The sequence below is a fragment of the Malaclemys terrapin genome, chromosome 16 (genome assembly GCF_027887155.1).
Source record: "Malaclemys terrapin pileata isolate rMalTer1 chromosome 16, rMalTer1.hap1, whole genome shotgun sequence".
Lineage (NCBI taxonomy): Eukaryota > Metazoa > Chordata > Testudines > Emydidae > Malaclemys > Malaclemys terrapin.
Window position 1 is genome coordinate 13,823,479 of NC_071520.1, and position 27,818 is coordinate 13,851,296.

A 27,818-nucleotide genomic window follows, 5' to 3' on the forward strand; every position below is an offset into this window, starting at 1 on the left:
TCAGTGCAAGAACCACCTTCTACGCTGTGTGTTCAGTGTCTAGCACAACGGCCCCATACTTGGCTGGCCCTTAGGCACTACCGTAATAAACATGATTAATAATGCATCCGTAAGTACTAACACGTCTCCCCCTCAGATACTCGACATCCGTAAGTGTGCATGTGCATTTAAATGGGGGATCTGTATAAACGAGCAAGAAATAGTCAACATAAAATGAAGACAAAAATAATGTTTTGAGTTTAGATTAAAATTGCAATCTTCAGGATTACTCCTAGACGTTTCATAGCTTCTTTAAGCAACACTCCATAGCACTGTTCTAGTTAAAATCCTGCCAGTTTTAGCAGGATGTAGGATAATTCTGGATTCTGAGCCATTTGATATGGTCTGTGATATACTGAGTAATGATGTAGAGCGCACACACACAGAACTGGGCAACAATATTCTACCAGCTTCTGGATTTTCTCTATGTAATTTAGAGTTGGAAAGAGAGTTAAAGAAAATGGTGAGTGCTTATCTGGGTGAAATAGGGTAAACTATTATTCTTGGGTTTCAGAGATCCTCAGGAACAAATTTGGTGTCTACACTTTTTTTTTTTTAAAGTCACTGCACTTACCAGAGAATGCATATCTGGCTCCGGGCAGCAGCACTAGGAATGCCAGGGCCTTGTTTAATCTCTGGGCCAGCTCTTGCCCCATTGTAAGAGGGAAGGTGGTGTGCAGATGTTCTGCCATGGCTGCAGAGACTCATGCTAGAGTGAGAACTTTGAACGTGCCCCATGCGCTCCCTTCTTGCGCCGACTTTCCTCTTATGGCTGGTGCAGAAGGCGGGTGGTCGGGCCATGGCCTTACTACTGTTAGTGTTTGTCAGACTGTTGGGTGCAGGAAGCGCAATGACCAGGACTGGCCCCTCAGACAGTACTAGGAGGGGAATGCTCCTAATACCCCCTCTCCTTTCCCATGCAGCCGCACACACAGGCTTGCTGCAATCTAGTCCTAGGTGTATAGATTCCTAAAACGTTTGTGTTTGTTTGACAAATTGCACTGCACATTTTTAAGTCCTTGCACTGAAGGAAGTATTGTCCCATAATGCCCAGATGGACGCCAGGGCGTCACTCCACCTGACTGAACTCCAGACGGCTGGGACAATGATGGAAGTCACTGCAGGCGTGAGCCATCTTTGCCCCTGCTCAGGACTGCCATTAAAGCACTCCTTGGCCGGACCAGAGAACTGGGGCCACTGGCTATAAAAAGTAAAACTGACCGAGCAAAGGCTTTTATATGATCTCACGTAGAGGGGTGCAAATCAGGAATAGCTCCATAGAAGTCAGTGGAGTTACACCAATGTAAAACCAGTCAATCCGGCCTCTGATTTCAATGTCCAAGCTGAATGAGATCCAGAAATAAACAAATACCCATAAATAGTGGAAAAATCAATTAGAACTCTTCCTGTTCAATACACTAGATGTGGGGAACTATTTTGCTTCTTAGTAACCAAGGTGAGAATATTTACCAGCTGGGCAACGCCACTTTAAGAAGAGCTGGCCTGTTCCTCTTCACCAATTTTCATACCAAAATGATAGGCGGTAAGTGCGGCCTTCACTCCTCATCTGTGAGTGAGGCACATTTTCAGAGCCGCTAGGCAGAGACTTGGAAGCAAAGTGCTCCTGTTCCGAAGGAGGAAAGTTTGCTATTTGGCTTTGTCTAAAATGAAAGTGACCCCCCCGCCTCCCCCCAGCATCTGTTAAAATATTAAAACTAAAGAGAGGAAAACAAACAAAGGGATCCTTATATTATGGGGGTGGGTTTTTGATGCTGCCAACAACATTTTCATGCCCTGGAACCTATTGGGTTTTGTGTCCCCCACCCCACCACAGGAGTTCGTCCTTTCTAGCCCTCTGATCCCATCTCTGTTCTCGCTTACCTTGGAAAAACCAGATATTTCCTAGGGAGTCCTCAAAGGCCGCGTCGATGGAGCTTGGAATTCCCTGCCAATGGCGAGAGGCCAGGGCCGGGTAGCCGGCCTGCAGCTTCCCATTCCTGAGCCGCCACACGTAGTGCGACTTGAAAAAGAACAGCTCCCCCCGGATGGTGGAAACGGCGTCAAAATCCGTGTCACAGGCGTCAGGCTGCACAGACTGAGAACACCGTATGCCAGTCAGCAGGTGCAGCGCTCTGAGGGGCACCCTGCCCCCGTGTCAAGCAGGGGGTCACCCTGCCCTGGCCCGGTGTCTGTAGATAGTCACTGCAGACAATAGGGTCTTTCCCAAATAAAATTTAAATCCTCCCCATGCTTCACCGATCAAGACAAGTGCTTGAATCGAGGAGCCTGGGAGTGAGGAGGAGTTTGACTTACTGCATTGCCTGTAGGAGGTTTGCCCCGGGGTGAATTGGGCTCTGTGCCTATATATACACACTGACTGGTTTATTAACATGACCGGTAACCTGCCCTGGCTACAGCCAGGCATTGCATGCGCAGGTGCTGGGCAAGCGTCTCCACACAGCTCTGCTGGTGTCTCTCAGTTCTGCTCGGTGATACCCACCTCTGCTGACACTGATCATCTTTGCACAGTGCGTTGAGATCTGCCAGCGAAAAGTGCTGTAGAATAGCTAGGTATCGTTATTACTGCAGTCCTCGGGCCCCTCCACAGCTCTGCCAACACACTCCTGCCTTGACCTTCATTGCCCCCTCAAGGAAAAGCTTGGACTCCTCTTCATCAGGAACTGCCAATCATGCTAACCTGTGCCAAGCTAGGAGGTGGAAGGGGGTTCAACTGCAATCAAACCCCTTTCACTTGTCATCGAACCCAGGCCTGGTGTGGCCAACTCCCAGGGCAGTGAGATTCCCAAGGAGTCCCCCATTCTCCTGCTTTTCTTTGCTGTGGTTTCCCCAGAGCCTCACCAGGGGGTGATTCTATGATAATAAAGTTGGGGCTGTCTTAGTACTGTTGGGGGCACTTGGTAATAGTGGCTTTGACGCAAGCATTGCTGGTCACTCACCCCCACGTTGGTGATCTCATTTGTTTCGATGTCTGGTGGGTTTGGCTCTGCCTCCTGTGTCGGGGTTGGCACCGGATCGGTCTTTGGTTTCCCATAGAGGTACTGGATGCCTTGTTTGTCATCCTCACTTAGGCTCAGCGGGTAGCGGAATATGTAGAAGGGAGACATCAGTGACTTGGAGACAGCAGTGTGCTGTAGACCCAGGACGTGACCAAATTCATGAGCAGCCACTTGCAGTAGGTCAGTCCCTGCAAAGGGAAGAGGATGCAGGGATTTTTCAGTGTGCTGGAAGACACCCAGGATGGGCTGGGCCCTCACTGTTCATTCCCTATGGTGGGACCACAAAAAGTTCAGTGCAAGAGGGAATCTGTTTTTCAGGGAGGTCCAGTTGGGTTGACCATAGTCCAAAGAGGTCTGTCGATTTGCCTCATGTCCTATAGTGAGCGAGCACCTCAGGGGGTTGAATTCAGGACCCTCCTGGTTCCCAGCTCTTTGCGGTAGCGCTAGATGCTGTGGCCTCTTTAAGGGGGCAATCCCAGCAGCCACGCAGAGAGGTGGGGGTGGGCTGGTTTTCCAGCCAGGGCTTTGGAACTGTGTGAGTTGAGTCACTGAGTGTCTTCACCTTTCCCCGTGTGTTCGCCTGCACAGATCAGCAAGTTACAATTCTGCCTCATGTCACCAGCATAGGGGCCAATGGCCCCAGCTCCCAGTAGAATCTCCCCCCTACTTTTGGAGGGAAGGTTCTGCTTTTGGCACATCTGTGGGAATCTGGCCCACAGGAAGCAGACACTAAGGTGGTGCCCAGTTAGATCAGCTTTGCACAGGAGGAGCATCGTTCCTTGATTAGCAACTAACACGGTGGGGTTCACAGCGAGACACCATCCAGTGGAACATCTGGTGTGAAGCAGAACTACACCACCAGGACCACTCTGAGAACAGCAATTGTAAACAAATGGTGCCACACAGACAGCAGGGGGCGATCACATATTGCTTTTTGGAGCTTTGTCGTGAAAGCATGAAAGGCAAAATAAATAAACCATTTCTGATGTTTTATCCAGCCCTCCCCGCCAGACTCTAATAGATTTAAGGGAGGACATGCTTAGGCATAAATTATTTGAAAGCATCTTTAAAGGGAACGTAAAGGGATTCAGGTATGTAGAAACACAGACCACACTTGGGAGGTCTCCTTTAGCGCCCTGCTGATCGCTTTCAGGTTTTAAAATTCTCGGATAAAAAGACCTTAAAAGAACAAATTAAGCAACAAAGACTGAGGAAGAGTCCTAATGTTGTTTCCTTATGAGCCCAAATGTAATTAATTTTTCCCTGGTTTCAGTCAGAAATCTCCGAGTTGCAGCCCCCTTGGAAAGAAGAGAGTCAGCTAACAGAGCTGGTGTGTTTAGTGCATGGGCTACTGCCCAGAAGGGAGAAGGAGCAGCTCCCAAAGGAGGCATGGGCATGCAGAATATTCCAGTGGGATGTGGTACGAACACCTGGGAAAGTGAACTTGGCTTATCTGCAAATGAGCAGCCCCCTGAAATGTGTTTGCTCAGCACTGATGCAATTGAAGTGATCACATCTAGGTCAGTTGAGAATCTGGGATTTCTACCTCAGTGATTTATTAAACACTTTCGAACAATCCTGTTTAGATTGGCAGACTCCCCACTCTCTGCTGTCCAGTATTGGCAAATCCGCTGTGCTCTGCTCCAACTTTATGGGGAGCTGAACAACAGCGCAGCTGAAAAAAAATCTTTGCCTGGGAAGAGCCATAATAGAATGGCAGCGTGGAGCCAGGAACGCCTGAGGGCTAATCCTGGTTCTGACAATGATATGCTGTGTGACCCTTGGGCAAGTCACTTATGCCTCTCGGTACTTTGGTTTCTTTGGCTATAAAATGGGGATAAGGATATTCCCCTACTTCAGAGAAGGCTTGCAAGGGTTAATTAATGTTTGCAAAGCTCTGGGGGATATTACATTGGAAGAACATGCTAAGTGTTATTATCCCCAGTTATTTCTGAAGCCACATATGAAAGAGACTGAATGATGATGGAACGTGGCCTGGTCTGTTTCAGCAGGGTTTCAAGCTCTCCTCCAATACAGGATTAATGAAGAGGAATATATTAGGACATTTTTCAAATGGCTTATCTAACTTCTGAGAGAGTGATGAAAATGGATTGCAGATGTTCCCAGATTCTCCCATTACAAAACTGGTGGGAAGTACCTCAGATATTTCAAAAGTTACTGGTGTTTATTTATTATCCAGTGTTGGAGTGTGCTTGATGCTCAACAGACAAAAAGACAGTCCCTGGCTGCAGGGAGTTTACAAACGGTCAGTAAAGTCAATGGGGAAACTGCCATGGACTTCAGTGGGTGCAAGACTGAGCCCTAAACACTGACCCGGACAAGGCAAGCTGTACAGGGAGGCCCTCAAGGGGAGGTGTTAGCTTAGTTGTACCTCCCCCCCCCTTCTCCCTGTAGATCATGTTGGGGTGGAGGAGGGTGATAGAAGGGAGTTATTATCTGTGCATCTTGCAGAAGAACTGAGGCCTTAGGCAGTGATCCTGCTAGATCTCAAGATACTGTATGTATCTTGTGAGATGATATGGCATTAATCCCTGAACAACACAATGATACCAGCCTGGCTCTATTATTAAGAAAATAGTTTTTACTTGATCTGGAAATCAAGTCACTCTCTCATATTGACCATGAGATGTTGTGTGGGGGACAGTGTGTTCCCAAGCCAAAGTGAGAGATTGGGAGCTTGCGTTGTTTCCCTTTAGAGACTTTCAAGAAGAAAGGTTTTGGAAACAGATGGTGGACAATGGGGACTGGGACTGAGACCTGCCAATTATATAGGACTTTGGCAGAGAAACACTCCACCCCACTGTCTGGGGCTTAGTTTCCCTTCATCTCACCCCTGTTTTATTTTCTAGCGGTGGCTCTTTGAGTGACCTGGTGTTAGAACCCCACTTAACTGTGATTGGAAAGAGACAAGGACACAGACCATGTAAAGTGCCCTCGGTGTGCGGACAAGCCTGTTCCGACCTCTTCTCTATGAATTAAGAGATAAATTTACATTTATCAGGGGCCTCCCCCTCCACACACACACACGCCTCCATCTGAATCCACAACACACCTAAGTTGTTCCCAATGGTCCAGGTCTCATCGTAGTCAAAATGGACATCTCCCTCGCGGTGGGTCTTGGGGAAGAATGCATGCGCCAGGATGCCTCCAGGTCCGTCAAAGGGCAGGTTATCGCCATGCCAGTACCTGGAGGGCAAGCACATAGCAGTTCAGTGAAACCGCACTTGGCAGCCAGGGTGAGCCTTGAGAACAGCACCTCTCGCTTCCCACCATTCAACTTCCAGCCCTCCGTCGTGTCCCTGCAAACCTCATTCTAAGTAGGGAGGCTGAACCATCACACAAGCCCAGTGCCTTCATGCCAGGCCACAGCCGTTATTAGTTTCTCATCGGTGTTTGTTCCTTCCCCTGTTCACCTGAATTTTATGGGCTTGATGAAAACTGAAGGCTGATCAAGCTACTAGCATTAAGGTAGCACAACTGAATTGAGCAGAACACATGGAGTCTTCCTGGGCCAAATCCTCAAGTCCTCACCCGAGCCAAACTCCTGTTAACTGAGGAAGCCCTGGAGAGAGGTGAACAGTGCAGAGAAGTGGAGACAAACACAATGAATACAGCCCACATCCTCCTTTGGATGGGTTCCACAATCCCTTTTATTGGCTTTGTGCAAACATTCATTGGAGTGAAGTTTCGCTCCTGCAAATATTTTGCAGAAAGTGAAGTGCAGGCCTGGAGTCAAGATTCATTTATCCAAGAAGCTAAATTTGTTTTGGGGCAAAAGGTCAGGTCATTCAATCCGGGGGGAGACTGAAGAGCTGGAAGCAGCCAAAACAAACACTTGTCAGCCAGGGATCTTTGACCAAGTGGTAGCATAAATTAACTGGTGAACAATTTTCAATAATAAACAAAGTAGTAAAATAAATGAGTATTTGTTGTATGGTGGCACCCGATCCGGGCCCCAGTACGCTAGGTACTGTACATGCACCTAACAAACCAATAGCTCTTGCCCAGGCAGCCTATTACTTAAATAAGAAAACCAAAGTTTGGAAACAGAACATGGGACTAACGTCAGTGAATAAATAATCTGATGCCAATAGTTGGACCAGCTCCAGTGAGGACTGTGGGATCTGTCCTTTTCACACAAAGCCCAATGGGGGAAGAGGGGCGTTTCCTTTTGGATTAGAACATCTTCTCCTTCCATGCTTACCTTGTGAAATCAATAACTATGTCGGCTCGGCCCTCGTGCACTTCGGTAAAGGTTAATGGTGTCACGTCACTCCAGACTTTCAAGGCTTCCGCAATGGTCCGTCTCACTTTAGTGTTCACAAGTTGCCACGGGAATCTTATAATTCTAAAGAGCAGTAGATACCGTATTTAGAGGTACTGCCCATCATAAGAACATAACAATGGCCACACTGGGTCAGACCAATGGTCCCTCTAGTCCAGTAGCCTGTCTTCCGACAGTGGCCGGTTTGGCCAGATGCTTCAGAGGGAGTGAACAGAACAGGGCAATTTATCAAGTGATCCATCCCCTGTTGTCCAGTCCCAGCTTCTAGCAGTCAGACATTTAGGGACACCCAGAGCATGAGGTTGCATCCCTGACCATCTTGGCTTATAGCTATTGATGGACCCTGTCCTCCATGAAATTATCTAATTCTTTTTTGAATCCAGTTATCCTTTTGGCCTTCACAACATCCCCTGGCAATGAGTTCCACAGGTTGTCTCTGTGTTGTGTGAAGAAGTACTTCCATATATTTGTTTTAAACCTGCTGCCTCCTAATTTCATTGGGTGACCCCTGATTCATGTGTTATGTGAAGGGGTAAATAACACTTCCTCATTCACTTTCTCCACACCAGTCATGATTTTATAGACCTCTATCGTATCCCCCCTTAGTCGACTCTTTTCCAAACTGAACAGTTCTGGCGTATTTAATCTCTCCTCATATGGAAGCTGTTCCATACCCCTCATCATTTTTGTTTCCCTTCTCTGTATCTTTTCCAATTCTAATATATCTTTCTTGAGATGGGGCAACCAGAACTGCATGCAGTATTCAAGATGTGGGCACACCATGGATTTATATTGTGGCATTATATTTTCCATCTTATTATCTATTCCTTTCCTAATAGTTCCTAACATTCAGTTCACTTTTTTGACTGTTGCTGCACATTAAGCGGATGTTTCCAGAGAACTATCATCCCAACATCACACAATGGTCAGTGTCAGACTGGCAGTGTCATCACAGGCATTAGCAGCAGCAGGGAGTCCCATCTATAGTAAAAAAGGATGCTACCATCTTCTGTTAACATCAAAACACCTCAGCCAGCATAACCACTATCACACCAAGCCCCACACCAGAGCAATGAATCCTGATCTCACCTGCAAATCACGGTCAGTATTAACCACAATGTGTTCGTTGTCACCACAGCCACCATTAGAATGGCCATTACTGCAAATGCCACCATGTCCATCATCATTGCAATCCGCACTAATTTCATCTAGTGAGTCATTGAATTTCTGTCATCATTACACTGGCTGCAAATCACAATTTCATTAGACAACAGGGAATGCCCTCATAGCAAATCCCACCATCAGCCTTCCATTATTACCCACAATCTGCCACACAACATTGGTTCGCCCGGGGCCATGTAAACATAGTAACAGGCCTGGGCTTTGCCACAAGAAGAGGACACTCTAGATCAGACGCAGTCTGTATAGCTCAGGTCCTAGTATACAATATATCAGGCTGAGTCTGAGGTGGTACAAGGAATCCTGCATAGGTGGTTTAGGAACAGCTTTGCAGACATGTTGTATTTTTTAGGAGGGCTTTGGAGGAGGAGAGGGAGGCTGTTTGGTGAATGTGCTGGAGTGAAATGCTGCAACACTACTTAGAAGGGGGTATAATCCCTCCAGTCTATCCCCACCCGTAACTCTGTGTTTGAATGGGGTGATTGAATCTCTCTAATCTCTGCTGCAAGGGCATTTTATTCCCATGAGGTTGGTGCTTGTTGACGTCAGCAGATCCCTTCCACTCCCCACCAAAACTACCATCCTGATCCCCAAGGGACTGATTCTGCGACCCTTTAGCACAGTGAACAGCACATTCACGAGCAGCCTTATTAAAGTGAATGTAGGGTGGGGGGTAGGTGCTCACGCGTCACCGCTCTGCAGTAGAAGTAAGGCTCCAAAATCAGACGCTAACTCAGCATCCCTGCTGTAAACAGGGACAGGATTGTCATTCCAGTGGAGAGCACAGTTCAGGGAAGAGGAGTACACTAAACATTTCTAATGTACTACGCCCTCCAGCCAGGTCATGTGTGCATCGGAGGCTTGGGTACAAGTCAGGGAACATTTGCCATTGACCCGAGGCACCTTTGACTCCTCAAAGCCTAGGAGGGGGTCCCAGCCGGCCCATCCTACCAACATTCAGTCTGACCATCAGCACAACCAATGTTACAATGTACTCATCACCGCAATGATCACTGATAAAGTCACCAGCAGCGTCGTCGTCATTAATGCCACTGGTCCCTCACCCTGACAAGCGCTTGCATCGGCATAATCGCTGCCAGCACCATCAATCGCTACAGCCCTGCGGGAACTGCCCCTGCAAGCGGGACTGTCCCCGAATCACCTGGAAATCCCCAGACTCCCCATTAACTCGCACTCCCTGCCCCTGACCATAGTGCAAGGACACTGCGGTTAGAATGGCTTCAAGTCATGCAGCACCACCACTCCCACCGGGGAGGTTACCCTGGCCTCCATAGTGAATTTAAACATGCTCGGTGTCTGAGTCAGGTCTGTCCCAGAACAATCAGTGAATGAGACGTCCTCCATCTAAAACCAGCGTAATGGAGTGAGAGACAGAACAAACTGCCCCGTATGGAAGAGAACCTGCAGGACAGTCACGATGGGTCGGAGATGGGTAGCTTTGCTGTTAAGGACATTCTGCTTCTCCTTTTCCTGCTAATGCACCCCTCCTTTATGCCAACCCCTCAAGTCCTCCCACAGATCCCTTCTGAACTGCAGTGGGCTCTGCTGGCACAGGGAGCTACAGCTTGCACCTCCGTGCACTGCCTGGGGTGAATCAAGCCCAGATCCAGATGTGCTCAGCTGTGAAAGGGGGAACAGAAGAATTGCCATACTGGATCCAGACCAGCGTCCCACCCAGTCCAGCATACTGGCTCCAACAATAACCAGCACCAGATGCGTCAGAGGAAAGTGCAAGAAAAACCCCACGGTAGGCAGTTATGGGATAACCTGCCCTCCTAAACCCTAGTAGTTAAAGGTCACCCCAAAGCTTTGCTTTATTTTTTAAAATGTACTATTAGAATTCTAGCTGCTCCTGTTGCCCATGGAAACATCTAACCCTTTTCCGAATCCTGCTAAGTTCTTGGTCTCAACAGCATCATGTGGCAATGAGTTCCGCAGTCTGATTGTGCACGGACTGCAAGTTTTGAATTTGCCACCTTTCAGTTTCAGCGGCTGTCCCCTGGTTCTAGTAGTATGGGGACAGCTGGATGGAAGCAGAGGGAAGAGACATTTCTGGAAATGCTGCCTGCTCCTGGGAAACGGGAGGAGAGTGAGAACTTGGGTATGGGTGTAGACTCTTTGTGTGGATTTATTTAGTGTGGTGAGGTGCTCAGATACTAGTCTAGATAGATTCCTAGACACACCTTTGCTAGCACATCTCTGAGCTAGTGTATGGACACACCTCCCCTGTGTGCTCCTGTATACATGGGCGTTCTCAAAGCTATGGGAAACGCTTTCAGCTCCTAGCATCTGGCTCATGCTGAGGGAAATGCTGCTTCACTAACTGGGGTGCATGAGCCCCTCATATCCCACACCCCTGTAACTCTGCCCTTGCATAGTGTGATGCTTTTCATCTCGGATGCAGCAGGATTTTTATTCCCAGGCACAATGTTGGTGCTTGTTCATATCAGCAAAGTTTTTTTTCCCCTCGGATGCCAGGGGCCAAGGATAAGAGGAAGCCTTTCCACACTTCCCTGATCGTCTCCTGAGCCTATTGGCTTAGCCGCATCCCCTGCGCTCAGTTAAACGCATACCCGGTGAAGACATTTCTCTGGGCCCTATCAAGATGCACAGGAGCATGATCTCCTTTCCACATGTGCATCTTACTCCCTTAGGCTAACAGAGGGGAGAATAGGGAGTGTGAGCAGCCAGCAGAACCCTGGCCCTTAACCACATCCAGCAAGCTCCTATCCGAGAGCACGTGGTGTGATTTCGTGGACACTGAGGCCATGTTTGTAAGCACTTCAATAAACGATGACTAGACTGGGGTATTTAAAATAAACACAGAGGGAAGCCTTGGGAAGAGAGGGTGTCGTGTGAGCATGTGGGACTGGTGGGGTGTGTGTAGATGAGGGCTGGAGTGTTTAGAAGTCTGAGTGAGTGGGGGTGTGTTAATGAGTGTGGTTGTGCATGTGAGGGAAGGAGAGTGTGTGGCTGTGGAGGCACACGTGGATGCTCAGAGCAGGGGGGCGTGCGAGTAGCCTGGGGATGGTGGGGTGTGTGAGTGGCTGAGGGTCTGAAGGCTGTCATGTCTATGGTGAGCTTGTGTGTGAGACAGCGTGGGGCTAACTGGTGTGTGTGGAATATACCCTTGTCACCCCAGCGCCCTGCACTCTGTTTCTTGAACAAGTTCCCCAGCTTGGACAGGCCCATAATGGGCGAGGCTCAGCAGGCGAAAGCACCAAACAGAAATGCTCTTTTAGGAAGGAGATCCTGACCGGCACTCGCTCCCTGCTTGTGACTTTGGTTCTGGGCCTGTCTTACTTGTAGGTGAGGTCCGTCTTCTCCCAGCGTCCTCCCGACAGGACGAACCGCTTCTGCCGGTTCCGCCCATTCTGGCCGTCTGGCAGGGTGGGTAGGTCTGGCACGCCGCAGCGGGGTGGGTTCCAGCTTGCTGCCGGCCCGTCCGTGCCCCTGGAGAAGCCCTTCATGGGGACTCCAGTCTCCATGGTATAACCCGAGGAGGAAATCCAGGGGTTCTGCTCCTTCCAGGAGTGGTGTTTCCGAGCCCCATCCTAGGCAAGAGACAAACAGAGCTGTGACTTGCGCAGATGGCAGGAGAAAGCATGGCATATAGATAGCTACACAAACCTGTCCTCTTGCCAATGCCACAACAACCCTGCCGCAGTGCCGTCCTGCTGCATTCCAGCCATTACACTGCCCCGCCCCCCCCGAAGACTCTCTTTCAGATGAGGAGCCTCCTTACTTCCCACCACGCTGGGCAGCAAACCCACCCCGGTCTTGGTACTCTCCCTCCACTGGGCTGTTACTCTCCAGGCCGGGGTGCACCTGCTGCAACGCCAGTAAGCCACAGCAGCTCCTGGTCTGTGTTCCCTTGGCAGCTGGGCAGCGGGAAATGCTTTGGGCAGGAACCAGACCCTCAGAAAAAGAAGGGAATTGCTAGGCAGTAAATTCCCCCATCCATGTCTTTTTCCCAGTTGGCTGCTCATTGTCGTTAACCAGAAGCACACAGTGCTCGGGAAATGGTTTAATTCTGCACCTCACTCTCCCTTGCACTTGGGACAGAAGCATCTCTGAGTCTGGATGCTGTGCTGGGGGGTGCAGAAGCCTCTGCTTTGCCAGTGGAAAGCAGGAGGCTGGGCACAAGAACACGTGGATTCAGAGGGAGAAGGGGGGGCCCACACTGGTCTCTCCTACCTCCTTGTTCCCCCTTCAGCATTTTCCTATCGTTTCTAGCATCTGCCCCTACCTATGGCACACGACTCCTGGCAGCCACTGCTCAGTGCACGAGCATTAGCTGTGGGATCCCCCACCCTGGTGACTGTAATGAAGTGCCCCTAACCTGTGTCCTATGGGTTCCCAAGAGGTGTCAGGGGTCAGGACCACCCTGCCCATCCCATATTGCTAAATGGGAGGGAGATGTTCCCAACTAGATGGGAGGGGAGCACCAGGAGCGGGTGGGTCCTGGCATGGGGAAAGTCATGAACCACTCTTGTGTGGTGATGATGATGATACTTAACATTATATATAGTGCTTTTCATCAGCAGCGTTTTACAGCTAGTGCCACCGATTAACCCAGCCGTCTCCCCGGAGAGCTCAATCAGTACTACAATTCTCCATTTGACAGCACGGTCAGCTGGGGCGCAGAGAGCTTAATGCCAACATATTCGAACGTGGGTGCCTAAAAGTAAGCGACCCAAATCCACAGCGCAGCCAGTGGGAGTTACACAGCGCTCAGCCGCTGTAGAAAATCAGCCTGCGTAATTCAGGTGCCCAAACGTGGACTCAGCTGCTTAATTTTAGGCATCCACATTTGAAAATGTTGGGCCAAGTGACGTGGCAGAGGGAGTCAGCGTAAAAGCTGTGGATTCCTGCCTCCTAGCCCTACTCTCAGGCTATTCCACCGCCCTTCTCTTACAGTCTCTGAACAGCCTGCTCCGTCCCCGGCAGCAGCTAAGAAGTTATAGTTGATGTGGTTCCAGTAGGTTACAAAGCCCACTGGTGTCACAGGAGCATACAGCAAACTCTTTCGCTGCTGCTGACTCTTGGATTCTTCCCTCCAGGGGCAATTACGGGGTATGGGAGATATCCCTTGGGACACGTTAGAAGCAAGACCGACGGGGCACGATGCTGGGGTGAGGGAAGCTCCCTTTATCCTGAAGGAATCAGGGTCCTTGGAGCCTCCAGGCTCTGCCCTGCCCATTTGTTTCCTATAATTCTCTAGTTCCCTGTGACTTAATTGGGGCCTCTCTGTGCCGACAGACTCACACAGCCTGGTCTCTCAGGTGCCAGCAGACAGGCCGGCCCCCTGCATCACCCAGCCAGGGACCTTACGGTCAGCGTGGCGCGGCGCTGGCTGGTTTGCTACGGATGGAGCTGCAGTTTAATCCCATGAATTGCCATCTCTCTGTTCCAGCACAATAGTTCCATTCATGTGGGCTGTAATGAAGTGTGAAGCCCTTGGCATTAATTCCACTATCAGGGCTAACATCTAGATCACAGCACCCGGCCCTCCGGACGGGCTGCAGTGATGGACACAGGAACTTGGCAGGTCACAGGAAGGCACATGGTAGACTCGCCACTCATTGCTAGCATTATTCCACCAGCCCGTCCTGCCCTGCCGCAGCCAGCCAGACACTCCTTTAGCTCGGCGGCTATCACCTCTTGCGGTCCTTGTCTGAGAAGCCAGCCTCAGTCCTCAGACTGATCTTACATCCCAAAGCGCTTTGCAGGCCACAGCAATCGCCCCATCCCCCAGCTCTGGGAGGATGAACAGCACCCAGGAACACTGCGCTCAGCACGTAGGCCCAGGCCCCCAAGAACCAGTCGAGCTTTTAGACGGTTTATGAGAAAGAGGAGGTGGGGATGCAGGTGCGGCCTGTCCTGATCGGTCCCCTGGGCACTCCTCTCACACCAGCGGCTCACAAGAGCAGAGCCTTACAGAATAAGAGGTACCCAGACTTTTACAACGAGGCTGGTAACAAGACGAGCTGTCAGCGTATTGCTGTGCTGCTCACCAGGGATGCATGCTATGGACTCGGAGGCTGAGTCCAGGGCAGTCCCAGACTAATGGGGCTCTCTCTTTGTCAGGCACCGTGCAGGCTGCACCAGCTAACGGGTGCTCACCTCAGACGCCGGAGCAGGACCTGCTACGCAGCAAGAACAGCTAGAGATGGAGGTGTCTGGGTTCCGCAGGCCTAGAAAGGACCCTGCAGGGAGCATCCACGGGACTGGTGCAAAGGAGAAGTGCAAGGGGGGAAGCCAGTGAATTGCACAACAGAGATGAGCCCCAGTGGTGGGTGGGGAGTGGCCTGTGGCCTCAGGGCCCCTCGTGACTGCAGGACAGTTGGCCGAGTCGTGCATGTGCAGTCCTGGGCTGGTTTGACTAAAGAGGTACCCGCAAAGGAGTTTTACCCAACTGAGCTTGGGCCCTTCTGACATACAGAGAAGGCCTGGAAGGAATTTTTCCCACCTGCTTGTTTGTTTTTTTTATTAACCTTAGTAGTATTAGGATCATCCCCCTGGTTTCCCTGGCTTTGCTGGAGGAGCGGGTGGGTCTCTCGATGGTGGGATCTTGTTAGCTCCACAGGTGCAAGTCCAGGTGGACATGGGTGGCGGATGGAGCCCCCCTTCAGGGAGGCTAGCCCCCTCCCACCTCACCCCTTCCTCCTGAGAGGCTCCAACCCCCCCGCTCTGTGACTGGAAGACCCCCAGGCCAGTTGGGGCCCCGAACTCCCTCACCCCCACCCCATGGCCGAAGGAGCCCTGGGCTGGCTGGAGGCCCCCCCCAGCCATGCCGTGGCTCGAGGCCCCCCCAGCCATGCCGTGGCTCCCCTCCTGGGACCCCAAGCCACTCTGAACTCTTCCAAAGAACTTGAGCTTTTTATATTCGCCATGCAGGTCCTGGGGCAGCTGAGGAGGTCGTGTGTATTATTCAGCTTCCTGGGTTCATCAGTAATCTCCCTGGAGTCCAGGGATGAACCTAGGAAGCTGAGCAGCACATACTGCCTCCTCAGCCACCCTGGAACCTGCATGGTGCATAATAAGCAAACGCTTCCCTGCAAACTCCGCAATCAGCGGCCGCAACTGTGCCAAGGCAGGCTTAGCTTGCCCTGGCCTATTATACCCACACCCTATGCTGGTGGAGGCAATCATCCTGCCCTGAGCTGTGTGGTGGTAGAAATACCTGTGCCCTGTCTACATTAATGGTCAGATGCACATTGGTGCCGGTCCAGAGACAGAGGGGAGGCAGTTTCTCTCCCCTATTCCGGGGCTGATTTGGCTAACTTGTGCCCCTGTTGTAATGGGCCACTGCAGCTATCCAGAGCCACTGGACCTCTGGGCTTACCCCCAGCCTGCCCCACCCCTCCCAGCTCTGACCCCACCCCGACCTGTCCCCTGTGCACCTCTGCCAGGCCTCAGAGCACCCTGCACTGCTGAGCGAGGGAGGCCAGAAGAGCAGCACGGAGCTGACGGAGTTGGCTCTGCACACGGTATACGGGCCCCTTGTGCTGTGTGGGTTTCTACCCATCCTGTGGTTCCCTCTGCACCAGCATAGGTGGTGCAAAGAGACTTCACTGCCACAGCCAATCTGTCCCATCATTGTTGCCATTGCTGGAGCTGTCCGAGTGTTAGCACAACCATAGGAAATTTCCTGGAAACCACTGGCGTTAGCCACAGCCAGACATGCAAAGCCACCCAGGGGCTGGCTGAGAGGCTGGTGCCATTTGCCACGGAGTTCTCTGGAGACTTTTCTAGCCAGAGATATGAACCTACTTGGCTGGACTCATCTCTCTGGTCACCGGAGACACATCCCTGGCCTGGCGCCTTTCAAGGGGAGAGAGGTGGCTCAGGAAACATGCCCTGCTTGTCGATGGGGGATTCCACCCGCTACTGCACTGAAACCATGTGCCAGGCAGTATGTGCTCAACCGGGCTCGCTTTGCGCACTGGAGCAGGGACGGGGTAGAAGACCTGGCTGTCGGCTTTGATGTCGCCTCGGTTCCTTTTCTGTAAACCGTGATCGCCCCTCCTGACCCGCAGCTCCATTAGGAGTGCGCACCGGGGCTGGAATGCTGCTGCAAAAGCCTTTCTTGGCAGCTTTGCTTTCCTAAGAAAAGCATTAACTACTTAGCAGTGTCAGGGGCTTCCCTCCCCCTCCCTGATCTGGAGGGGAGATAAAATTCCAGTGGGCCAAAAGGAAAGAGAAGCCATCACAGCTGAGGAGCAAAAGCTGCTCCTGGAGCCTGTGAAGGTGGAGCCTGGGGCCACGGAAATCAGCACCGTCTGCGGAAGGGAGTACCACGCATCACTCTCAAGCAATGTCTGCCAGTGAGTGTCACGATCCTCACTCCCATGGGGCTGCTGGCAGCAGGCTGGATTGTGAGACCCTTACTCATGCCTGGGGGAGTGTCTTATTCTGCCAATGGTCCCCCTGACTGCCCATGGGTAGGTTGCTTCTTACTATCAGGGTGGTCCTATGAGTCTGTCTTGCTCAGGACAAGGAGGGAGGATTTATGCAGCTAATTCTCATTGGCTTTTATACGACTTTCCAAACCCTCGCACGGAGCACAGACAAGAGCCCGCTAAGAGGGGGATATTCACTGCCAGGGGTTTGTGAACTGATGTCTCCCAGCCAAGGGAATGGGGCAAAGGATTTGCAATATGGAGTTTGGATGACTATCCAACTGTACATCCCATACTGGCGAAAATCCCAAGTAAAAGCCCTGGGGACACTAATGAGCCAAGGTCTCTGCCTTCTGTAGGTATTTCTCCCTCGTGGGGCAGGCTGCAATGATACACACACAGGGCTAAGCAGCACATTGGGAGGGTGGCCTTTGAAAAATGAACAGATTCCCAGCAAACTGAGACTCCAGCCCGGAATGAGAGCAGGAAAGGTCTAATCCCAGTGGAGAGCAGACAGCCCCGCAAGGAACAGACTGCCTGCTCGGTTCTCCCAGGGTTTGCACCGACATCATCACGTGCACACGGGCACATTGCAGAACATGACAGACATCACATGAGGCCACATGGAAAACAGTCAGGTTCCCAGTCAGTGTCCCATCCGCATTCATGAGATACAGTGGACCTTTAACCTCTCCAGTTAGGGGCAGGGCAATTGTCCTGGAGCTGGCATGTAGAGATCACAGCGTTCTGCATGTAGAGGTCAAATGCCGTGTCTGGAAGGAGGCTGCAAACAGGGCAGCCCCGCCACAGAGACCCAGGAGCAGCAGCAAAGCAGGACATTTTCTGTCAACAAAAAACTTAACAATGAGGCTACTGGTGTGCAAAGCCCACTGCCCGTCCTGCTGACCAACACCCTCTCATTGGTTCCTTGCGCTCCCACACTGGGCTGGCTGTCTCCACCTGGTGTCTGGTCTTCCCTCATTGGGGCAGGGTTCATTGCTTTGTTCTGGGTTTGTACAGTGCCTTGCACAATGGACCCTGGGCCATGACAGAGGCTCCCAGGCACCACCACAACACAGATACCACATTGACATCCTTGTTCCCAGCCAGCTGGGAGGGGCTTACTATCCTGCAATCCTGGCTTAGATCCGTTTAATATTGGATACGACTCCTACTGGGGGGCTATAGCCTGCCCTGCAGGGGAACAGACTCAGCTGGTTTCTCCCCCTCCCCTCCATCACTTACATTTGTGATCCCACCTTCAAGGTGGAAAACCCAGTGACTCGCCCTCCTTCAAGGAACCTGAGAGTTCTCCTGCTTTCCGACCTCCAGACTGGCCTTTCTGACATATTTCACTTCCTGGCATGGATGACCCTGACAGTTAGGAAACTCTTCCTAATGTCTAAGCTAAATCTCCATAGCTGCAATTTAAGCCTATTGCTTTGCATCCTGTCCTCAGTGTGGTTAAGGAGAACAATTTATCTCCCTCATCTTGATAACCTTTTAGGTACTTGAAGATGTTATCATGTCCCCTCTCAGTCTTCTCTTCTCCAGACTAAACAAACCCAATTTTTTTCCAATCTTCCCTCGCAGGTCATGTTTTCTAGACCTTTAATCATTTTTGTTGCTTTCCTCTGAACTTTCTGCAACTTATCCGCAGATTGGAAGAATTACTTCTTGTGTCTTGCTTACAATACTTCTGCTAATACATCCCAGAATGATGTTCGCTTTTTTTTGCAACAGTGTTACATTGTTGACTCCTGTTTAGTTTGTGATCCACTGTAACTCCCACATCTTTTTCTGCAGTTCTCCTTCCTAGGCAGTGTGGTTGTAGCCATGGTTGGTCCCAGGATATTAGGTGGGTGGGGTAATCTCTTTTATTGGACTAACTTCTGTTGGTGAAAGAAACAAGCATTCAAGCTCCACAAAGCTCCACTGCTACAATCAACACACACCCCAACACACCTTTCACGATCCAGGGGTCCTACACATGCCTATCACAACATGTGGTGTACCTTGTCCAGTGCACTAAATGTCCCAATAGCAACTATGTAGGTGAAACCAGACAATCACTGCACTCTCCAATGAGCTTACACAGGAAAATGATGAAAAACAAACCACCACCTCACCTGTGGGTGAACATTTTTCAGAAAGCGATCACTCTATATCTGACCTATCAGTCCTCATCCTCACAGGGAACCGGCACAGCACTTTCAAAAGAAAAAACAGGGAGCTTGAATTCATAACTTTGCTAGACACTAAAATTCATGCACTGAATAGAGACACTGGATTTATGGTTTATTACAACAATCGATAATCCACTAACAACCTCCCCCATCTGCTTCTTCCCTATGACTGGAGGGGTGTTAGCAGGCCACATCACCTTGAATAGTCCCTTGAAAAATGTGTTAACTACTTGGACTAAAAAAAAATCTGTTCCATCTTGTATTTAGCTGTGACACTGGGCATAAATTTCCCAGATCTGAAGAGCTCTGTGCAAGCTTGAACATTTGTCTCTCTCGCCAAAAAGAGTTTGATCCAATCAAAAATATTACCTCGCCCACCTTGTCTCTCCTTCCTAGGCAGGCATTTCCCATTTTGTATTTGTGCAGTCGACTATTCCTTCCTAAGCGTGGCACTTTGCGTTAGTCCATATTAGATTTCATCTTATTTCAGATAATTTCTCTAGTTTGTCAAAATCATTTTGAATTTTAATCCTGTCCTCCAAAATGCTTGCAATCCCTCCCAGCTTGGAATCATCTGTAAACTGTATGAGTGTACTCTCTAGGCTATTTACAATACACCTCTACCCCGATACAATGCGACCTGATAACATGAATTCACATAGAACACGGTAAAGCAGTGCTCTGGGGGCATGGGGCTGTGTACTCGGGCGGATCAAAGCAAGTTCGATATAACGCGGTTTCACCTATAACACAGTAAGATTTTTTGGCTCCCGAGGACAGCGTTATATCGAGGTAGAAGTGTATCTTCATAAATGATTTGGTTTAGAACCAAGCCCAGGACAGATCTCCACAGGATGCTACTTGATATGTCCTTCTGGCTTGGTTGAGAACCATTAACAATGACTCCATGTATGCTTTTCTAACCAATTGTGCACCCGCCTTATAGTAGGTTTGTCTAGACTACATTTCTCTAGTTAGTTTTTGAGAAGGTCATGAGATGCAGTATCAAAAGCCTTACTAAAGTAGAGATACAACACAACCACCACTTCCACACTATCCACAAGGCTTGTTACCCTGTCAAAGATGGGTATTAGGTTGGTTTAATATTTGTTCTTGACAAATCCCTGTTTATTTGTAAAGGTGTTACTTATCACTTTATTTTCTTCTAGGCAGTTACAAATTGATTGCTTGATTATTTGCTCCATTATCTTTCTGGGGACCCAAGTTAAGCTGGTTGGTCTATATTTCCCTGGGTTGTCCTTATTCCCATTTATAGACCAGTACTATATTTGCCCTTTTCTAGTGCTTCTGTGTCATGGTACTCCTAGAAATACCTGTGTGGAGCACGCAGAGCTCAGCCCTCTGGGATAACTAGTACAAAGCAATTCTCTCTGTCATGTCACTCCTCATCTTATGGGCTTTGTAGTGGCACAGATGCTGCTCAGTAACCACAAGAGCTTTGCAGTTCACTGATCCCTTCCCAGCAGGCCAGGCCACCTGCTCTCCTACAATGGAGAGGCACCGCGGGAGTCTGGAATCAGAACTACGGCCACCCTCAGAGAGCTTCCTGTGACACAGCCCAGGTCTCTCCTGCCGCTCCTTTCCCTGTGGGAGCGGAGACAGTCTCCTTCTCAACCAGCCCCCTTCTCTCCCTCCAAGCCATCTATGCTGTCACAGTGTTTGCTGCTTCCACAACTGATCCCATGGATACTCTAGCCACTCGAGGGGACAAAATATCATCCTTTAGGACCATCCAACAGTCTGCACACAAGGGCACTGTACTTCTGCACCCGCCCTCCTCCTTCTTCTCTCAGCTCCACCCCCAGGGGAGGGGAAAGATCCGTGTCTTTACACACGCAAGTAAAGCTATTTCCTCCCACACTGTAGGGTAAGAAATTGCTGCCATCTGTGCCCAGATTCTTGTTTCTGTGGTTCTGCTCCAGGACAGCCTCCTCCCCCTCATTCCTGGGGTGTGCGCACCCCTTCTTGCTCCCCAAGAGGTGCGGCAGCCCCTGCCTTGGTTCAAAACAACACAGTAGCACTGATCACCTTCGCCCCCTGTGTTTAGCAAGCCCGTCCTTTAACCCAGAGCCGATTTGGATTCCAAGCGCTGCTGGAGCTGCTGTTTAGCAGTAAAGTTCTGCTTCCTCAGAGAGAGTCAGTTCCACACCGAATCAGGGCATCTCAGACACTAGGCCATGTAGACCAGAGTCCATGCTCACCGATGCTAATGCTACCAGAGAATTGTAGCCATTTCATGGCTGGAAGGGACCAGTATTCGGTGATGTAGGCCAGCCCCTGCTTGTTTTGTGTGTATAGCACCCTGGTATCTCTGCCCAATGGGACCTATTAGGTGCTGATGTAAAGAGTTGCACAAAGAAAGGCAGCACGAGATATTTTATTGATCTTACAAAACCCAGAACGGTGCATATTCTTAAATGCCATCTTCAGGCACCGAATCTATTAACTATTTACATATACACAGACACAGAGCACTCTCATCACAGGACCAGCCCACGTCCTCTGGTCCGCTGGGCTGCATTCTGATCAACATGAAGAGAAAGCCATCAGGAATGTGAAGTCAGATGGGCTAAGGCAGGGGAGGATACAGGAACAGAGCTCCTTGTACACACAGACCAAGGGCCCCTCTCCTGCCATTCGCCTTAGGAATCCGCAAGTGCAATCTCCCTGCGACCAGACTCTGTTTCCCGTTTATCTGGTGGTGGTTGTTGTTGGCAACGCAGAAAGAAAATGTTTATTTTTCCTAAGCAACAGGAAACATGAAACACTGAGAACTGCAAATGTTTATGCCCACAAAGCCAGTGAAAGCCTAAGCTGATACAAAGAGGGAGGGCGAATTAATAAACTCGTCAGGGTTATTTTCATTAGCAGCCGGTTTAGTTAGGTGATAGTCCAAGCTTTGGTCCATCAGTGGCACCATTCCTGAGCAGGCAACACAGCGAAAGCCTAGACAACCAGAGGCAAGAGTACTCACCAGGAGCCCTGGCTGGACAAAGATCTCACGAGCCCCTAATCTGATGACAGGAATCCCCTGAAAACCAAGAAACCCACCCTGGGACTTTGTGCAGTCCAGTCACAATAGGGTTGTTTTTTATGCATATGTAAGGTCAAAGCTAAAATGAAGCATCAGCTCTCAGCACATGCCAGGGACTGGGACCCACTGACCTATGGGGCCACATGTGCTGGGACCCCCTCCCCCACTCATAAGGGGCATGTGCCAGCCTGGGCCAGGGATTGACCCCCTCCCCCAACCCATGGGGGACAAGCACTAGTTGGGCCAGGGACCAGCACCCCTTATTTATGGGGAGGATGTGCCTGTCCACGCCAGGGACCGGGATCTACAGGAGCAGAACCCACTTGGGCCAGGGACCCCTGAACTTTGAACATATGCTGAGGGACATCCCCAACTCTCTGGCCCACAAGTGGAGATCCTCCGGCTCCTGGGAGGATGGAATGAAAAGAGCTGCATCTGTGTGGGCTCAAGAGTTCTATACATATGTAGTGACTTCAGAGCATCTTCCTGACTGACACAGGTTTCTATTTTACCCTTGCATGGTGGCCTTTTCAGTATGGAAACTCTGAAGCACAGCAAGGATGTCGTACCATCAAGCTGATTAACAATATGATCTGCACACACACACACACACACACACACACACACCCCGTAAGTAATAAACCAGCCCCGGAGCCTCTGCCCCCAGCAACATCCTGAGAACTCCACAGGCTCTATCCAAGCCTGATTATTCTCATCTATTCTCGACAGAGCAAAGCCCTTTGATGGGTTCTCCAGGGAATCCTCCATTTGTCCTCCCTAGACACCACCTGTTCCATCTGTTCCTCAGTGGCCTAAGCAGTTAGAGATGTCTGCCGCACTTTGAATACACTTAGAACAGACCTTTGGCCCTCTAAACTTGAGCCAAACCCAAAGTGATGCTTTTCTGAAGGTTGCAAATGCTCAGGTGACTCTTTCATTTCCATGTGCCTTCTGCTTCCTGGTTTAAGCCACACCCACAGCCCAAATACCCAGATCTCACAAGAACCACCATTCTCGCTGTCCTGGCTGCAATGGGATAGAACCCGAACCTCAGGAGAAAGCTTGTTCTTGTGATGTTTCCGGGCTAGTTCAGAGACCAATGAGGCTTGAATAAGCCAATAAGATTTGGATACCATTCTTTGCTGCTCATCAGACCCACTGCTCTGAGCCTTTGGAGAATCCTCCACCCCTGACAGCATTGTCAGAGAAAACCAGCCACTCTCCTTATGCCACTTCTATTATGGGGAGAAGAGGGTCCCCAGGGGATGGTGAGGAATCTCTTCTGACCCCAGCTGACAACATGTTCCTGCCCAGAAGCATGAGGCTTGATAGTCTTTGCTGTTATTTTTATCCTTCCCAGGAGAACGGCAGATGTGACTCAGAGCATGGGGCACAGCACCTGGATACACTAATTTCCTTTTGCTCCTATTCTCCCTTCCTGTCCACTTTGCGAGAGCCCAGGTGCTAACACAAAGCCTTCAAGAACTGCAGTTTGCTGGTGTGTGCATGTGTCTCTGTGAGGGGGAAGGTGGACACTGCCAAAGCATGCACAAACCCTGGAGTAAATGTTTACATGTGCTCTTGATTCCCTGCTGAAGTGAAGGATAAACATGTCTAAATTATCCTGAACGCTCATTTCAATATTTAAAGAGTGAAAACAAACAGCATATATCAACCGCTTTTGTAAACTTTCTCTGCATGGAGAGGGAGGAGCCTGCATGGGCCGAGCTACTTCTCCTAATGTCACCCCTCTCTGCTCCTGGCCCAGATATCTGCATGCCATGCAGCTACAAGGAAGCACAGTGCATTCCAGGTAGGATTGCTGGCTCTGGAGAGGCGAGAGTTCCAGGAAATAACATATGGCTGGATTACACCAGCCAACTAGGCATGAGGCCACCAGTTTTCCCCAAGGCTAGTTTCTCAGTGAAATGCATTGATGTTAATTTCCCAGAGGGGGCCTGAGCCAGGCCATCACCAGGTGTTTCATTTGGTCTGGTGTGCATTGCCCTGAGAATTTGAGATTTTAAAAGAACCACTGCAGATAGCTTGGCTTTTGCTCTAATACTTGCCTTCCTCAGGTGCCAACTTAAAAGCTGTGCCCTCCTGACCAGAGCTCTGAGAGCTCCAGGACTTCTAAATTCCCCCCACCTAGTTTTACCTTGTAACAAACCTTAGCCCTTGAGCACCCCAACGGTAAATGTTGGTGTATCAAAAGCTATCAAACCTCATGCTTCAGGACTAAAACTGACCTGCTGAGGTCAGGAAGAAATCCATCACCCCCCCCTCCACCATGTCATGGTATGTTTTTGTACATTGTCTGGGTGCAGTGAAGGATTTTTGCCCTCCATTAAGAGGTCAATCCAGAAATCCCAGGTAACCCTGTCTTAATTTAATAACCAGGCGGCATCCAATTAAATTAAATAGCAACAAGATTAAATGGACACCAACTTGAAAAATCACATTTCTCTGAAATTCTAGACCTACTATAGTTACAAGTAACACCTTCAATGACTGAAAGAAGTTAGTGGTGGAAAGTAGTGTCTACTCTTTCAGCTTCTTTACTTGGTATATTTGAGAATACCTCCTGTACCGTTAGTGTCACTGTTTGCACTGCAAAGTTAGTTTCTCGCTTGCTGGAAAGATCCTTATAAACGCTGCCAGGAGATCAGAAAATCCTTGTGGAAAGGGACCACACTATTGGGTACTGAGGGGGTGCTCCACCAGAAAAGGATTTAAAAAAAAAATCAGATGATTAAAAAGACCAAATTGCCTGTGTCCCTTTAGAAACCATGGAAGTAAGTTTTTTTGCGTGACACACCATTAACACAGCCAGTGGGTGGAACACTCTGTCAGAAGAAGCTCTTGAACCAAATGCTTATTAGGATGCCAAAAAGGTGTAGCTATTGGTTAGGAATAATATGGATATCATCCAGCATTACTCTTGCTATATCAGGGTAGTTAACAGAATAATATAAATCAACAGCTGGCTGCCTGGGATTAAGGAGAAGCTTTTCTCATAGCCAGGTGGACTGCACTCACTCCCTTATGGGAGTTATACCATCCTCTGAAGCATCTGGTATCGGACACTGAACAAGACGGCCCGCTGGCCTGATTTGGTATGGAATTTCCGTCTTACCAAGGCACTGTGCCAGCTCGCTTTTCCTCCCAGCTCCCTGCTGTGCTCCAGGCGTGCTGGCCAGTTTGTAATGCCTCAGCAACTTTGGCACTCCCTTGGCAGCATTGAGTGAGGGTCATGGGTATGAGAGAGTGTATGGGGGGGCACTAGTCTCAGGGGGGCAAAGTTATATGGGGACCTTAATTTACACAGGACACTTTAAATCTAGGGCTAGCACTGCCTTCCTACAAAGAATCCAGCATGGACCCCTGTTGGCCTCAGGACCCAGATTAGATGCACTGTTGGTCCATTCAAGAATGGGGATTCCTTTGTTTCTTTATATTAGGACACCATGGGGTGGCTCAGCGCCGCTCCCCCTTCCCCCTCCCCCCATACCAGTTCATGTCTCTGCAGGAAGGAGCAGGGCTCCAGATTTGTAAATTACTAACTCTGGCTTATTGGCAGAGCTACGGATCAACCAGTTGCTAAATGTAGTTGAAGCCCTAACACAGCTGGGGGTGTGCAAAGAAATGCATCTCCATTCAGCATGTGCTCTGCCTTACTGTCCATGGAGGCACAGCTGGGATGAGTTCAATGACATTTTGTTTTGAATAATAAAAGCGCTTCCTAGGCCAAGAATGTTTAAGCCAAGCTCCAGCCCCCAAGCAGATTTAACAGCCAAGTTATAAACCTCTCAGATGACAGAGCTTGATAATAAAACCATCGACAGGACCTGCGCTAATCCCCAGTGATGCTACCGGGCATTGCTCTGTCACCAGTTTATGCACCAGGAAAACACGTGCATATAATAACCCAATTACACACACACAGCCCCAGTGCAGGCAGCACTCTGTCCTCTCCAATCCCCCAAACTTCTCCCCCATGCCAGCATCAGCACCTCCAATAGCTAACGGCCCCATCCCAAGTGCCAGATTTTGGCAGGCACGTCTGTGAAGGACAGCCCTGCTGTGCTTCCCCCCTGCTTGTAGGTTTTATTCATCTATTTAGTTTTGTAACCCCTTAACAGTTCTCGCTTTCATCTGGAACTGCCGCATTCCCCAGGCAATGAATGCCACCATACCTTTAAGGAGAAGGGGAAAAATCCCTTGTCGTCTTCTAACCAGTAATTACGGTCATCTCCCACCCACCCCACAAAAGAGGGCACATTTTAAAACTACATCCGGACATGCAAAAAGCCAGCATGCAGATTTCACTGCCCTGCAACAAAGCAGGAGACAGGTTGATATTACAGAATACTTCCAGCTCTAAAACAAACATGCATCTGCTACTGGGGGAGCTTCACTGGGAGGGTGGGCAGGACAGGGGGGAGGGGAGAAAAAGAGAGGGGTGGGTTTGTTTCCCCAGCAGAACAACAACAACAAAAAGTTTCCAAGTTCTTTTTTGGAGCAGGGAGGGGTTTGCCAAGGAAATGTCCCAATGGGCAGCAGCTGCTGATTCCTAAAGAAAAGGGAATGCACAAAAGAACATGGGACTCTGAAGGGGCGCAGAGGGACACACAATAGCAGCAAAGCAAACACATGCAGCCAGAGGGGCTGTGACATTCTTCATCCAGCCCCGGGCAGGGTTTCTCCCAGAGCCGGCACGCAATGGGCAGCTAGTCGGGATGTAAACAAGACGAGGGGTGCAGTCACTCTGGGAAGCGGTGTCCCTGGGCACAGCGTGTGACGGGTGTCCCCGAGTGGGGGTCTCCGGCCATCTGTCTGTCTGTCCAGCCCCCCCGCACAGCGAGAGGGGAGGGCAGCGGCGGCGTTTGAAATGTAGGAAGGGGCGAGATGGGATTGCGACCCAGGGCACAGAGGGAGCCGCATGGCCCGGGCAAGAGGAGTCCGTGCAGAGATCTGGGGGCGCAGGGAGCCCCCGGGCCCCTTGTACTCACCAGGGGTTTGTGCCGGCGGGTCCCCCGCGATGCGGGCAGCGCCTGGCCCCCCAGCAGCCAGGGCAGGAACAAGGCAGCGAGCAGGGCGGAAAGCGGCGCCCGAGCCATCCCCGTCGCGGCTGGGACGAGCGCAGGGTGCAGGCGGGCCGGGGCCGGAGCGGAGCGTGCCGGGTCCGGGCGCTGCCTGGCGCAGACATGGGGCCGGGGATGTCCCGCAGCCCCTTTTATACGCGCTCCTGCCTTTTGTTCTCCCTCTTCGAATTACACGTTCGTGGGCTGCCGAAGTGACACATCCCGGCGGCACCACGTGGGGCGGCGGGGGGCGGAATCCCGGGAGCCCGGCTGGAGCCAGGACAAGGGCGGCGTTAACTCCTTCCGCGCCGGGGAGAGGCCGCTTTCCCCTCCCGCGCCCCCCGGCCACAGCGTTACACGGGGGGACCCCGCTGGCCGAGCAGGCAGGAAATCAGCCCTGCCTGGGCACAAGCTCCCAACGCCATCCCCGAGAGTGCTGCTATGGGGCATGTTCACCGTGGGGGCGGGGGGGGGGGGGTGAGCAGGACCCGTTGCTGCTCGCTCAGGTGCCCCCATCGCTCTGCAG

The 27,818-nt window shown here is 50.5% G+C and overlaps 1 protein-coding gene across 1 annotated transcript in view; it reads right to left on the reverse strand.

Moving 5' to 3' along the window:
* MMP11 (matrix metallopeptidase 11) overlaps positions 1 to 27,499 on the reverse strand; it is a 32,892-nt gene extending 5,393 nt beyond the window's left edge. Inside the window, exons 1-6 of the mRNA XM_054006949.1 lie at positions 27,221 to 27,499; positions 11,866 to 12,116; positions 7,282 to 7,425; positions 6,130 to 6,263; positions 2,997 to 3,244; positions 1,921 to 2,134 (exon numbers count right to left, since the gene is read on the reverse strand). Coding sequence (XP_053862924.1) covers positions 1,921 to 2,134; positions 2,997 to 3,244; positions 6,130 to 6,263; positions 7,282 to 7,425; positions 11,866 to 12,116; positions 27,221 to 27,328 — 1,099 coding nt within the window. The 5' untranslated portion in view covers positions 27,329 to 27,499. The remainder of the gene's footprint in view (positions 1 to 1,920; positions 2,135 to 2,996; positions 3,245 to 6,129; positions 6,264 to 7,281; positions 7,426 to 11,865; positions 12,117 to 27,220) is intronic.
* Positions 27,500 to 27,818: the final 319 nt, after the last annotated feature.